We start from the raw sequence: 15805 nt of genomic DNA, 5'->3' as shown, positions 1-15805 counted from the left end.
TTTGACATTTCATATGATTCTACCATACAAATAAGAATAATAGAAATGAAAATTTTAAATCTCAAACGTAAAATTTTACTATCAAATAAAAATTTCACGTAATTTTTAAATATAAAATATTATGTTTTAAAATTTGAGAATAATAATAATAATAATAATAATAATAATAATAATAATAATAATAATAATAATATGACACCTGTTATATACATGAAACGAAATTAGTTTAATGATTAGTTTGATTGATCATAGTTAAAGTAGTGTCAAATGCAATAATAATAAAAAAGACACGTGTAAGAAAAAAATAATAGGGTGTAACTCACTTGGTGTAGGATAGAATTGGTCGTATTCAACGTCATCCATGACACGAACACGGAAAGCATCGTTTCCATTTTCATGTTAATGCTTTTGCATCTGCTTCGCTGACATTACCAATGATTTTTTACAGTACTTCAACTCAATATATCGAAGTGTATATATTTATCCTATACCACTGTCATTTCAACACATCATCCAGAGCAACTACCCATAAATATATCAGTAAGAATGCAAAATCAACTGCACACAAAGAAAACATCAGTTTTTTTTCTTCATAAACTCGCATAAGAGGCATTCAAGATTCAAATGAGAGAGATAACGAATAAACACTAAATTCTTTATGGATCAAACAGCTTCACTCTGCCGTACTCTTTCCTATTTTTGTTTTTTTCGAATAAACATGCAAAAAAAAAATGGAAAAAATAGAAATTGAAACTAGAAATAAAACTAGATACCCCCTCCCACACATATATGTGACAATTTTCTCAATGACACAAAAAGTAGATGTACAACGCAGACAGTAGAAACAAAAGGGAAGTTAGAGAACTCCCCTGAAAATTGTTGGGCATCGTAAAGCAAAGCTTTCTATTGCTGTGGCGGGAGAAATTGTGGATCGATGATGGAAGCTGCTGAGAAATGATGTGAAAGGGGTGAGAATAAAAATGCGTAAATAAAACAATTTAAAAAATTATTTAGTTTTTTATTTGGCCTTGAGACAACATCAGAAGATGTTTTCTTACAAGACGTGATCGAACATATTCTGTGTGTAGGGCCAAAAATTTTCAAAATCAGAAGATGTTTTCTCATAAGGCGTGATCACGCCTCGTTAGAAAACATCTACTGTATCTAGGGCAAAACTTTTTTTTTTTTGCAGAGGTGGTATTCTTTTTGAAGACATCTTCTGCACAAAGTTAACCAAAATTGTACTATTTGAAAAAAAGAAAAATAAAAAATAAATAAAATAAATTAAAAATAATAAGAACAAAAAATTTAGGTTGCCTCACAAAAGCGCTTGATTTTTAGTCGTCAGTTTGACCCTCAAAAGCACTCATTCAAAGAGCGGCTGACGCCCAAAGTACGTGTCATATGACACCATATATGGGTCTTGGTTCCATGTGCCCTCAAGTTTAGCTTGATGTATGCAATGTAAGATCGTCTCCTCAACAAAACGTGACTTTAAATAATACACATGTGATGAGAATATCATCGTTGGATCTTGAAGAGTAAAATCTGTTGAAATTGGCAATGGAGGACGACAAGGATCTCTTAGATGTATGAATGATAATATTATCGACGAGCTCATATCGATAGTCTCAAGAGAGCGTTCATCTATCAATTTCATTGGTGGCTGATCTTCATTTGATATTTCTTCCAAAACTTCTTCAAACTGAGGCTCAATAGCTGGCTCATTCAAAGCCACATGCTTTTTTCCATATCATTCAGTCGACTTATGATTAATTCAAGACTATTTTCCTCATCTTCTTGATGCTCGAAAGGTTGATCTGTAAAATCAGATTGGCTAATTTATGCAGTGTATTGGTGGTTCCAACTCTGCAGCGTAGGATCCCAATACTGATGGTAGTAAAAGTCGGCCATTTCATTTAGCAAATATATCACGCTGTCTTCAGGTCGTCTAAGTAGTGGACTACCAGTTGTTAATGCTCCATTAAATACTCATCTTTGTGTAACTGCATCCAAACCTTTAAGGAAAAATCAAATAAGAACATAGTTAGAAAAATCATGATTCCTGAATATTGTTGCTAAATTATTGAATCTCTTCCATGCTGCGTAGAATGACTCTCCGTTTTGTTGAAAAAAACTTGTGAATACTTGTCGATGAAACATCTCGAAGTATTCCACAACAAAAAGTTCTCAAATTCTTCTTTTCTTGATGAATCACCTTGCAGTACCGTTCCCCGACAATGGTGTGTTGTCGTCGGACCACCAAACTTAAATTCCTACTCTCTAGATAAAATTAGTGTGATGGTGAGCATGGTCGAATCCACAGGGAATGGTAGATGATTTCTTTCGAAGAAAAATAAATAACATGTGGGTTTTGTTGGATAAGAACAAACTAAAATATTAAAACTAAAATTAGAAAGTAATAAAAAAAATAAATCTAAACAAGAATTAAATTTCCAAACTATGATTCAAGGGGATTTTCACTATTCAATTATGTCACCGTTCATCGGCAAACATATTATTATTCATGGAGTTACAAGTAATTAACCTTAGAATTATAGGGATAGCCGCTAAAATCCTTGTGTTTTTCTAATTTAATTGACCAAACCCAGCATCCAGTCAAAACTTATCAATAATTAAATGGGCACGATAGCATTCCATATTAATTAACGATAGCTTTTAGATCTGTGAAAACAGTTAATCTTGAAATCTAACAATCGAGATAGCAGCAATTGATATATCCAATTTCTTTGATTTATTTAGATTAAATATATTATGATAACACAACAAATCTAATCTATGCTACTCGTGTACCAATGATTTATGACAATTACGGATCACTGAATTCATGGGTAACAGTAGAAAATTATTATCGAATTAAATTATCAGATTAATCAACATAAAACTTTCATATAAATAAATCATAAATCAAAAAATACTTGAACAAACACGAATATTAAATTAAAGCAAGAAAAAGCTTCACAGTGATAAAATTGAAATAGTAGAATTATCTCTTGAATTAAAAATAAAACTTAACCTAGAGTACTGGAGAGAAATAACTCGCCTGTGGGAAACAGCTGGGAGTTCACGAGATTGTTGACTGGGAGACTTTAATTAACTCGCCCGTGGGAAACAGCCGGGAGCATTGTACCAATAATAATTAATAAGATTGTCTATAAAAAAAATAATTAAGAATCTAATTTTTTTTCAAAATTACCCTTTTTTAGTTAATAAAAATTATCGTAAGAACCGCCAAAACCTAATTTTAATAAATTCTAAAAATAACTAAATAATCATAATTAATAACTTAAATATTTAGAAAAGGATTATTTAGATTAAAAATATATGTGCTCTAAACGTAGTGGCATTTCACAGATATGATGCAACAATAAAAATATTCATTATAAATTAAATTTTCTTCTCCAAGTTATTGTAAATACTATTTTATTAACTTAAATGGGAGTTGTTAAAATACTTTTTACAAAGTAGATAGATGTGCGATAATAGTATAATACTCATTTCATCTTATGCGGGTTAAAATATGTTAAATCGGGAGTGTTTATCATCCTATTCTTGTTCTTTTTTTTTATTACAACACACGCGGAGAGAGGCGATCGAACTCGGAGAGGGGAGCCAGCTAATCTGACGGGTGAGATCACTGGGCTACAAACCCAGCCCAGTCTCGTTTATCATCTTATTCTAATATCATTAGATCACGTGATTCTCTCCTATTTTTATGAAAATTGATATACATGTTGATGACCTAAAAGCAAATATTTGACAACAACAAAAAAGAGATATACTCCGGATGTAACATAAAAAAATACAACTTTTGTACACAATTTTAATACACCATCAATATATAAATTGTGGATTTAATCAATTCTAAAATAGTTGAAATCTTAAAATAAGTTTAAAAATTCTACAGAGTACTTGATTGTGTCTAAGACAAGTACATTGTAGGGACTTGGAAATGGCCTCTCTGTGAAACTATATGTGCTAATTCAGGAAGGTCGTCGACCCTCACCCTTGCGGCTGTTAATGTAAGTTCTGCTGTCTGAATCTTGTGTGGTGGTAGCATTCGGTGACATTCGAGATCATTAAAATGAATCACTCAAAGCAAACGCAGTCTAAATGAAAATGGGCAAAGACACACTATTTTCTTTGATTAATTTTCTAATAAAAAAAACTTTCATCAAACAAATACAAATTCTCACAATTTTCTCTTTCAAATGTTGGCATAATAATTGTTCAAAACAATGCTGTATCCATCGTAATCAATGGCACGAACATGAAAAGCATCGTTTCCATTCTCACGTTGCAGCTTCAGAATTTGCATTGCTGAGTTCACCAGTGATTTTTCACAATATTGCAACTCGATGAATTGAAGAGTATCTATTTCTCCTATGCCACTAGGAATCTCATTGATCCACGGGGCACGCTGAAGAATCAAGCTTTCAAGGCATGGGAAATGCTCCTTTTCCATTTCCCACTTCACCAAATAATCAAAGGAAGAACGAAAATACTTGAGTTGAAGAAATTGACCTTCCACTGCTTTCCACTCGGAAAACTCAGTAACTATAATACCTATCATCTGGAGCACTTGAAGATTCGGGAGGGACCCAATTATGGTCATATTTTCCCAAGTAAAAGGGACTCCTATTAGAGTTAACTTCTTAAGGCCGATTGGAAAAGCATGGTTCCAGGGATCAGCCTCTATGAAGAGCATACTGATTTCTAAGTCCTCGAGGTTTTGCAAATGAAAAAGGTTGTCGAGATTAAAATAATCCCAGTTATGATCCCGCATATAATAACAAACTTTCAATTTCTTCAGATTCACAAGTATTTTGACGATCTCCTCACCAAATATAAAATCGACAACTGTCTCAATTGTTTGTAGATCACTTTTGTGAACAATTCCTATGTCAGAGGGATAGGATAAATGAAAATCATTGTTCCAGATCAGATGCCTTAACTTCGGCATCTTCAAAATTTCACATGGTACTTGCAATTTACTTTCTCGTCCCCAGTCGACGACGCAAACATCTATAGTTTCGAGATTGGGATGTTTGGATATTGAGACTGGAAATCCATCGGGGCATGATGCATAGTCTAAGGCAACAGCAAGGTACCTTAAATTGATGAATGTAGAGATTACATGTGACAATTTCGGCCAAGTTACTCGGGGTGCATCCAAGACACCGACGTGCCTAGACCTTAGATCTATTCTTGGCATCTGATATTTCGCGGAGAAAAGTAGAACCGAACGCACGCTCGAATCTAGGATTTTCCATTCTTGAAAATCCTTCGTGCAATGAATTCTTAGGCGGCGATATGGATTCTCTACAAATTCTGTTCCGGAATTGGTTTTGCATGACACATGATAAAGAAACCCCTCTTCTTCAGCTTTTGTTATGCAAATCTCCCTCAACATATCATGGATTCCAACAGTTTCGAGTTTCCCGTCAGGCCCTTTCTTGCTCACTAACAGCAAACTTCTGTTCACCAGATCCTCCAAATAACGTTCCCCCACATCTTCCAACCATTTGGACTGATCGTTTGGTTTCAAAAATCCCTCAGCAACCCACAACTTGATTAGCTTAGAAACATCAATTTCAGAATCTTCAGGAAAAGCTGATATGTAGAGGAAGCATGGTTTTAGTCGAAGAGGTAACCGATCATAACTAAAACACAGTATCTTTGAGCACTGAAGGGCAATTGTAGGCTCTCTAGAACTTATATTTTCAGAAACATTTTCCCACACTTCTTCCCACATCACGTTGCCTGAAGAAAGGAGTAGTCCTGCAACCACCACGATCGTAAGGGGAAGTCCCCCACAATTTTTTGCAATCTTCGTCCCGACTTCCACCAGTTGGAGAGGACAAGATTGTTGTCCAAAAACCCTTTCTTGAAGTAGTTCCCAACTCTGATCTTCATTTAAACAGTTCATTTGGTGAACCGGAGTATCAGAAGATCCCAAGTGAACAGCCACATCCAATATTCTAGTTGTTAACAAGATCCTACTTCTATTGTCATCATCTGGAAATATCATCTTCAAATCATCCCAAGCCTTAGTACTCCAAATATCATCAATCACAATGAGATACCGCCTACCCCTGAGATTTCGGTACACCAGTGTTTCCAATTCAGCATCACTATGATTATGAGATTGTTCCTTATATAGTTTCTTCAAGTTACAAAGAAGTCTTGAAAGAATTTGTCCTCTTTGATACTCTGCAGAAATTGTGATCCATGCATAGATATCAAAATGCGGAGCAAGAATTGAATCATCATAAGCTCTTCTAGCTAGAGTCGTCTTCCCGATTCCTCCCATCCCAACAATTGGGATAATTTTGAGTTTAGTTGAATCCTCGTACAACCGTTCTTTGATTGCGATCAAGTCATCTTCAAATCCAAATACCACTTTTTTTGCAGTGGATGAATGATCAACACGAGAAGAATAAGATACGGATCGGAGATCTTGTGCCGTGTCACTGTTGTTCATCTTAATCATCTCTTCCCAAATAAAACCAATCCTTTCAAAGGCCATGGTTAAGTCTCGATCCAAGTTCACCTCGTCGAGATTTTCCTCTGAAAAACTCCTATCATCAGTAGTTGATACCGAACAATAATACGAATCCACGAAATCTTGAGCTTCATATGCAGCTATTCTAATTTCGTTTCCCATACCACCCCGTGTTTCGGGATACTTATCTGAATAATTTTCAAGGAAAGTGACGATAAAATCAACTATTCCATGGAGATAAATGATTTTTTCTTGGTGAAGAGGATCGACATACTGTTGAAGATCCAAAATCTCTTGCAAAGATCGAGCAAGAGCAAGAAGCGCAGCATAAGCAGCCATGGATGCAGGGGCAGAGATATTAGAGACTCGATTTTTATTTAATTGACTTGTGGGAAACAGGTATTTTATAAAAATAATATAAAAAAATTAAGAATCATATCCCTTATTTTTATTAGTATTGCCTTCTAAATTTGATTAATATAGATAGAAAGAAAAATAAGTAATGTTATAATAATATGATTGTTATTTTAATTATTATTATTATAATAAATATAGTCATTATTATTGTTTAAAAATATAAAGATTTAAACCACTATTAATGTAAATATCAATATTTAGTGTTATTGTTTATATTTGTGTTATGCTACACAATTATTATGATTATTATTTTTATAAATTTAATTAGTATAAATAAATATATTAAAAGTTTGTTTCACTACTCTTACTATTATTATATAATAATTAGTATTGTTATAAGTTTTAGCAGTATTATCTCGGATTCTCACAAAATCCGGATTCGTAACCTCGGATCGACAAAATATGTAACGTACCTCATTTTTTAAAATTTGTAAAATAATTTTAATATTTATCATATTTAATTAAAAACCCGAAAATATTACTACAAAAATTACCACAACATATACTTAACAAATGATACACTTAATTAAAAATTAGTTCCTATAAATAACTTTTAAGACCCGGTCAAAGGAATTTGGAAACAAACTCAAGCGAACATATCATAATATGATAGTATTAAAAAATATTATCATAACGACATTATTAAAAAAGAAAACAAATAAAATTTCGTTTGAGCTCGTTTAATGAGGCTCGTTAAGATAAAAAAACCAAACTCAAGCTTTACAGTATTTGGCTCGTTAGCTCGTGAACATGTTCGTTGGTTAGTTCGTGAGTAATCTTTCATATAAAAAAATAATAGTTTTGATCGATATTTGATTTACTGATTTTGCATATTATTTATGAAATATATAGAAAAATCTATTAAATTTATTTATTATTATAAATTTACAAATTTTAATAAGAATAATATATTTTTTTTAAAATATATAATTTACTTTTTAATTAATTTAATGAAAATTTAAATGTATAATTCATATTTATTAAGCTTGTTTAGGCTCGATAAAAGCTTGAATAAGCTCGTGAGTCATTCATATATTCGTTAAATAAAGCTCGAGCTCGAGCTCGATTATAAACGAACTAAGCTCAAACATTCAAGAGTTCGGCTCGGCTCGACTCGATTACATCCCTAGAAAGAGATATATAATTTGTCTCGTTTCTTGATGATTTCTCAAAATAGATGTTGGAGGTAGAAATCATATGTTTTCTAGATTTTCAAAGATTTCAATGCGCATATATTGTCGTTGAAAATGTTGAAATTGACTCTCTCTTAAGAATTATGTATCGTTTCATTTTCATTTCTTAAAAAGTGATTAGAAAATACGGGAAAAATAATTTTATGACATGAAAATGTGCCATGGATAATTTTTTTAGTGTATCTCAACTTCAGAATTCTGTAGGTCGCAAGCACTAACTTAAAAATTACAAAGAAATTCAAGAATTTGACACTGAACTAAGAAAAGTTAAATATTCCAGTTAGTACATAATAGTTTATGATATCATAACTAACGATTAAATTTGATATTCAAAATAGTTTTGTTTTTAGAAGTTAAATTTTTATGTTTTTTACTCAAGTTTTTGAGTTTTCACCTGACACAACCGCATTGTTTATGATTTTAATTTGTAATATTTCGATTTTTTTATAAAGAAATAGGCAAATAAGGAAAATTTTGCGGAGATCAAATAGAAACTTTTGGTTTGTTTAATCTTGTTTTATTTGTACTATCAATTCAGTTTCATTTAAATTCATAAAAGTGCATAGATATATTTGGAAGAGACTAGAAAAATGCACGTGCGTTGCACGTAAAAACCTAAATTGCTGAAAATATATGTACGAAATTTTGATAATATTTAAATGAATTAAAACATAGTTAATAACATTTATCAAATGAAACAAACTAAGCCATAAAAAATAAAAAATCATGACCATAGACGGTATATGAATCAGAGAAATTATCTTATCCACTTGACACACTTTCCAATATGCTTCTTGGTTGATTTTGACAACTCAACAACTCTTTGTCCAGGGACGGATCCAGAATGATATGTTTGGGGGGCCGGTCTACCTCAATTCCTGAACGTAGAAAAAATTCCAAGAATCCTTGTCTTTCCTTCTGATGTGTCTCCGAACTCGCGTCCATTCGACAATATAGCAGATGTTTTGCAAAAGGTTATTATTTCAAATGGCTTTCTTGATTGTGTTTGTATTAACCAACTATAAAGGTTTTAAGTTGGGACTTTGTAAAAGCCCGTTATTTAGGTTTTCAAAAAAAAATTTGCAGAACAATGTCAAAAAACAGCGTATAAAAAGAATTAAACATGGACCATATGTGTAAATCTCGAAAGTCTTTAACCATTAGACTAATTATAGATATTTAAAATTTTGATGGGTCAAATAATATATATACTAAATAATAAAATATATCTTACATAGTAAAAAAAAAATTAAAAAAATTCAGGGGGGCCGTGGCCCCCTCCGGCCCACAGTGGATCCGCCCCTGTCTTTGTCGTAGTTTGTTATAATATGCATATAACTATTTTGGTATGCTCAGCAAATATCTGATCGTCTATAGCTATAAGATTAATAAATTTTCAACAACTATTTCTCAATCACTGTGAGAAAAATTACTTGAAATCTCTTCAAATGACTATATCTTAGAATTGTGTCCTCATTTAATTTGACACAATTCAAGAAAATCATCTTTGATCATCATTTTTTGGAAGTTTTGCAATAATGATTGCGTGCATCATGTCATGAGGATGATATAGTTTCAATCTCATTTGTTGCGTTTAGAACATAATATTATATTATTCATTGAAACAAAACAAATTTTCTTCTAGCGAGTTTATATTTTGTTTTATAATATTTTATCTTGTAGAACGACATACAAAATTATTTATTGTATTTTAAAAATCTTGAGAATAGATACGAATAATGTAATTAAGATATGCATATGAGATATCATTATAATATATGTCAAAGTATTTGTTTTATTCAATATCTCATCTAATAATATAACCATTTAGATTTCATGAGCATTTTACGAAAGTCAAAATTAATTTGATGAAATATTGTAGAATTTTATTTGAATTTCAATATTTGGCTAAGTGAATTTACTTGACAAGGAGTTTTCTATGCTACATCATATATGTTATGAATTAGCTGGTTAGATACTTTGACTAAAAAAAGAGACAAAAACAATCTCATATCACCTCGAAATATATCGAGATAATATTGGAGGAAATAAAGTGAAATGGCTCGATGTCTCAATAAAATGCACAGAATTCATCTATTATATTGTGTCAACAAAGCTTTAGAATTGTTCTCATACCATTATAAATAGAATGAAAATTATGTACAATTTGTTTTTCATGTATTTTTTTCTGAATTAAGAATTTTTTCTTTTTGAAAAACTATTTTATTGAGAAATATTGACATTTATATGTCGCACAACCATGAAGTAGCAACATAATCATTATATAACACTTAATGTACACATACAATTCTTCAATTTCTTCTTCATCGTGCTTCGTTGAAATTTAAATCTGAATCATTCTTGATCTTAAAATTTTGCTTTAAATATGATTTAATATATATGTATATGTTTCATGTTACTTAGTTGGACCTAATTTCAAATATCTATAAAAAAATGTACTTGAATTATATCATACAGAAATTAGGACATAGTATGTAGGACTGAGCACTTGCCGTTTTACCAAAAGTTATAGCTAGTAGTAATGGTGCAACTCAAATCTTTTAAACCGTGCAACAGCTCAAGCACCACGGTTCGGCCGCTCAACCAAGTAGGGACAATTATTGCACCCAACAATCTTCCTCCTATAATTGCACTCATTGCAATCAATGGGAATCGAACCCGTGACATTGGCTCTGATACCAATTGCAAGACTGAGCATTTGTCGCTTTACCAAAAACTATACCTAGTAGTAATTATGCAACTCAAATCTGTTAAACTGCACAGCAGCTCAAGCATCACGGTTCGACCGCTCTCCAAACAGGGACAATTATCGCACCCAACATAATAATACACAACATATTTTTTTTATTTAACATGTCTTTTTTTTTCATCCACTATGCTTGTCGAAACTTTTTTGTTCAAAATTTGACGCATTTCGTAGACTATATATATGAAAAACCAAGAAATTATATAATTCACATAAACCATTTATTATTCTCTTCATAGAACAGAAGACCCAAAATACGTGGTTTGATTGGTGTACTCTCATACTTATTTTTATATAAACAACAAGACACATCATATAATATCAGAAAAATCAATTACCGCCAACAATACTAACCAAAACGAATAAAAAAATCATAACACAAACAATCACGATAAGAAAAAAAATGATAACTCAAAGTTTAAAAATAATTTATTTAGTACAATAACAAAGAAATTGAAGTATATACGAGCAATAAAAAGCATAAATCACTCTTAAATTAAATATTAACCCATATTATTTATATTTTGTATAAATTTTCCAATATTTTTTTTAAATAAAGAAAAGACGTCTTATTAATGTCATCGTTTTATAGATATTCATTCCACTTCTTTAAAAAACACAAATGAAAAATGGTGCCTTGAAATCATAATAAAACCATTTAGAAAAGAAGCTGTAAAAATATAATACAAAGTCACACAATTTTTCTTAAACCATAGAAAAATATTAGACTATTGACAAAATATATGTAGCAACAACAAAACATGCGTTAACTTGTGATATAATTAAAATTTAGAATCATGCATCATCATTGAATTAGAACAAAATCGCATGCCAAAAATCTATTGGATATTATATATTTTAATAATTTATCCATATTTGTCGTACCAGAGGACTCTTAGACCTACCAATTTTAATAGTTCACCTATTATTTTCATAATAAATATTACAAAAATAATATAAACAAGAACATAAAAACTCAAATTAAAATGCCTTCTATCAATCTAAATAAAAAAAATTGATTAGATAATATAATAATGTCGTAAAAAATTTAAATATTGATTTATAGACAGAAGTTTGGAAATATATTTGTCCCAATAAATAAAAAATATTATCTCTTGATATTCTGAGACATAAGATAAAAACGAAGAAATATTTCAATTTTTTAATATTTTCTAAGTCATTTTAAACTAAGTAATCTAAACAAACAGAAAACATGCATTATGTGTTTAAAAAATAACAAAATATCTTAATAATAAAAAATTGAAAAATAACCATTTTTGTTGGATATTTGATTTTGTTTTCTCTTTTCTTTGTGCAAACAAACAAATAACAAAAACAATCCAAACACAATTACATGACCAATACAAATGATATATAACAATCAAACATGTTAACGCTAGGGTAAAAAAACTCCTCTCATTGCAAGAACAAAAAATGATCAAATAGTGCATATTATTTAGTAATATTTATTTAGCAGTATTTATAAAAAAATTGACTAAATAACTTAAAAACAGTGTTTGAAATCTATTACAGAAAACTATTTCTCTCAATCGTATATTTCTATTGACACATGAGGAGTCTGAAAATATTTTTATTCTAAATGAGAGAAAGAAATTTTGTATGACCTTAATATTTATTAATACTTTATTTTTATCAATACGACTCATCTCTTTTGTCTTCCTATTATTATTTGACGGCAATGTATAAATTTAAGTATTTAAAATAAAATTAAATTTAAAGTAAATTAAAATAATAGTTAGTTTGATTGAGTTAAATACACTATTAATGATCTTATTAAACTAAAATAAAAAAATGACTTAAATAACACCATTAATATGACAAATTGTAATATAAAAAAATAAAGTGATTTTATGTGAATTTGAAAAAAAAAAATAAAGTGATTTTGTGTGAATTTGATGTCAATGTAATCACAATTCAATTCATATATTTATATTAGTATAGATAGATTTAAATTTTAATTCACAATTCAATTCATATATTTATATGAGTATAGATTTGTTACAATCGTATTCATAAGCGACATCGTCCCAAACTTTGTATTATATTGTCAAGTGAAACGGGCAAACACTCAGCATCCCAATATTTGCTTTGGAATAATTGTCGAACAAAAAACTTTCATCGAAACAAATACATAATCTTACAATATTCTCGCTGGCATAATAATTGTTCAAAACAAAACAATCTATCTACGGGAATTATTTACACGAACACGAAAAGCATAGTTTCCATTTTCATGTTGCAGCCTCCGAATTTGCATCGCTGAGTTGACCAGTGGTTTCTTACAATCCTGCAACTCTATGTATTGAAGCGTATCTATTTCTCCTATGCCACTAGGAATCTCATCAATCCTCTCCACATTTTTGAGAATCAAGCTTTCAAGACATGGAAAGTGCTCTTTTTCCATTTCCCACTTCACCAAATAATCTAAGGAAGAACGAAAATACTTGAGTCGAAGAAATTGACCTTCCACTGGTTTCCACTCAGAAAATTTAGTGCCTATAATTTGCGTCATCTCGAGCACTTGAAGATTCGGGAGTGACCCAATTATGGTCATATTTTCCCAAGGAAAAAGGACTCTATATAAAGATAACTTCTTCAGACCGATTGGAAAAGCATGGTTCCATGTCATTGAGGGATCATGCAAGAAGACATGCACAGATATTCGCAAGTCCTCCAGGTTTTTTAAATGGAAAAGGTTTTCGAAATTAAAATATTCCCAATTATGATTCTCCATATAATATACGACAGCCAATTTCTTCAGATTCACAAGTATTTTGATGATCTCTTCATCAAATATAAAATCGATCGCTGTCTCAATGGTTTGTAGATCACTTTCGTGAACAATTCCTATGTCATATGAGTAGGATAAACGTAAAGGCCGGGTTTCCCAAATCAGATGCCTTAACTTGGGCATCTTTAAAATTTCATATGAAACTTGCAGTAGACTGTCTCGTCCGAAGAAGTCAGTTACACGAACAACTATAGTTTCGAGATTGGGATGCTTTAAAACTGCGACTGGAAATCCATTGGGAATTGATAAATGATCCAATTCAAAAGCAAGGTACCTTAAATTGACGAATGTAGAGATTACATGTGACAATTCCCGCCAAGTTACTCGGGGTGCATTCAAGACACCGACGTGCCTAGACCTTAGATCTATTCTTGGATTCCGATATTTCTTGAAGAAAAGTAGAACCGAACGCACGCTCGAATCTAAGATTTTCCATTCTTGAAAATGCCTCGTGCAATGAATTGTGAGGCGGCGATATGGATTCTCTATGATTTCTGTTATGGAATTGGTTTTGGATGAGACAACATGAAGAAACCCCTCTTCTTCAGCTTTTGTTATGCAAATCTCCCTCAACATATCATGGATTCTAACAGTTTCGAGTTTCCCGTCAGGCCCTTTCTTGCTCACTAAGAGCAAACTTCTGTTCACCAGATCCTCCAAATAACGTTCCCCCACATCTTCCAACCATTTGAACTGATCGTTTGGTTTCAGAAATCCCTCAGCAACCCACAACTTGATTAGCTTAGAAACATCAATTTCAGAATCTTCAGGAAAAGCTGCTATGTAGAGGAAGCATGGTTTTAGTCGAAGAGGTAACCGATCATAACTAAAACACAGTATCTTTGAGCACTGAAGGGCAATTGTAGGCTCTTTAGAACTTATATTTTCCGAAACATTTTCCCACACTTCTTCTCTCATCACGTTGCCTGAAGAAAGGATTAGTCCAGCAACCACCACGATGGTGAGTGGGAGTCCCCTACAATTTTCCGCAATCTTCTTCCCGACTTTCACCAGTTGGAGAGGACAAGACTGTTGTTCGAAAACACTTTCTTGAAGTAGTTCCCAACTTTGATCATTATTTAAACAGTTCATTTGGTGAACAGGAGCATCTGAAGATCTCGCATGAGAAGCCACATCTAATAGCCTGGTGGTTAACAAGATTCGACTTCCACTACCATCGTCTGGGAATGTCATCTTGAAATCATCCCATGCCTTGGTACTCCATATATCATCAACCACAATGAGATATCGCCTGCCAAAAAGACTTTGATACACTAGTTTTGCCAGTTCTGCTTCGTTCTCATTAGATTGTTCATTCTTGAGGGACTTCAAAAGCCCTGAAAGAACCTCTCCCCTTTGATACTCTTGTGACACAGTGATCCATGCGCATTTGTCGAAGTATTGAGAAAAGATTGAATCGTCGTATGCTTTTCTAGCCAGAGTCGTCTTCCCGATACCCCCCATCCCAACAACTGGGATAATTTGGAGTTTAGCAGAGTCTTCGTATAACCGTTCTTTGATAGCGAGCAAGTAATCATCAAATCCCACTTCCACTTTTCTGGCAGTGGTTTGGACTGTGGATGAACGATCAACAGGAAAAGAATAAGATACGGATCGCCTATCTTTTTCCGTGTCACCGTTGTTCATCTTCATCGTCTCTTCCCAAATAAAACCAATCCTTTCAGACGCCATGGTTAAGTCTCGATCCAAGTTCAAATCAGCCTCTTCAGTACTCCCATCATCATCAATAGTTGACACCGAACACTGATACGAATCCATGAAATCTTGAGCTTCATATGCAGCTTTTCTAATCCCATTTCCTTCACGACCAAGTGTTTCTTGATAATTACCCGAAAAATCTTCAAGGAAAGCAACGATGAAATCAACTTTTTCCTTGAGAGAGACATTTTTTTCTTTGTGAAGAGGATCGATATACTTGTCAAGATCCAAAATCTCTCGCAATGATCGAGCAACAGCAAGAAGCGCAGCATAAGCAGCAGCCATGGGAGGAGACAAAAATGGAGGGGCTCGGTATAAGTTCATGTCAGTCATAGTTGGCTGCTTATTTAATTAATAATTATTTAGCTTGT

The 15805-nt window shown here is 32.1% G+C and overlaps 2 protein-coding genes across 5 annotated transcripts in view; both read right to left on the bottom strand.

The window, feature by feature from the left end:
* Positions 1–6926, bottom strand: part of LOC140821100 (putative late blight resistance protein homolog R1A-10) — a 7971-nt gene extending 1045 nt beyond the window's left edge. Inside the window, exons 1-2 of one of the 3 annotated variants that reach the window (XM_073181512.1) lie at positions 5133–6926; positions 4763–4920 (exon numbers count right to left, since the gene is read on the bottom strand). In XM_073181512.1, coding sequence (XP_073037613.1) covers positions 4902–4920; positions 5133–6865 — 1752 coding nt within the window. In that variant the 5' untranslated portion in view covers positions 6866–6926 and the 3' untranslated portion in view covers positions 4763–4901. Of the gene's footprint in view, positions 1–4204 lie in introns of those variants that run through there. The other 2 variants (XM_073181511.1, XM_073181510.1) reach the window with 2 other exon arrangements.
* Positions 1–15805, bottom strand: part of LOC140821102 (putative late blight resistance protein homolog R1B-12) — a 27470-nt gene extending 11665 nt beyond the window's left edge. Inside the window, exons 1-2 of one of the 2 annotated variants that reach the window (XM_073181515.1) lie at positions 13990–15805; positions 12950–13500 (exon numbers count right to left, since the gene is read on the bottom strand). In XM_073181515.1, the coding sequence (XP_073037616.1) occupies positions 13107–13500; positions 13990–15767 (2172 nt within the window). In that variant the 5' untranslated portion in view covers positions 15768–15805 and the 3' untranslated portion in view covers positions 12950–13106. Of the gene's footprint in view, positions 1–12949; positions 13501–13989 lie in introns of those variants that run through there. The other variant, XM_073181516.1, reaches the window with a different exon arrangement.

The sequence above is a fragment of the Primulina eburnea genome, unplaced genomic scaffold, assembly GCF_022965805.1.
Source record: "Primulina eburnea isolate SZY01 unplaced genomic scaffold, ASM2296580v1 ctg424_ERROPOS1667910, whole genome shotgun sequence".
Classification (NCBI taxonomy): Eukaryota; Viridiplantae; Streptophyta; class Magnoliopsida; order Lamiales; family Gesneriaceae; genus Primulina; species Primulina eburnea.
Note: the sequence above shows the minus strand (reverse complement) of the source record. Positions and strands in the feature narration are given on the sequence as shown.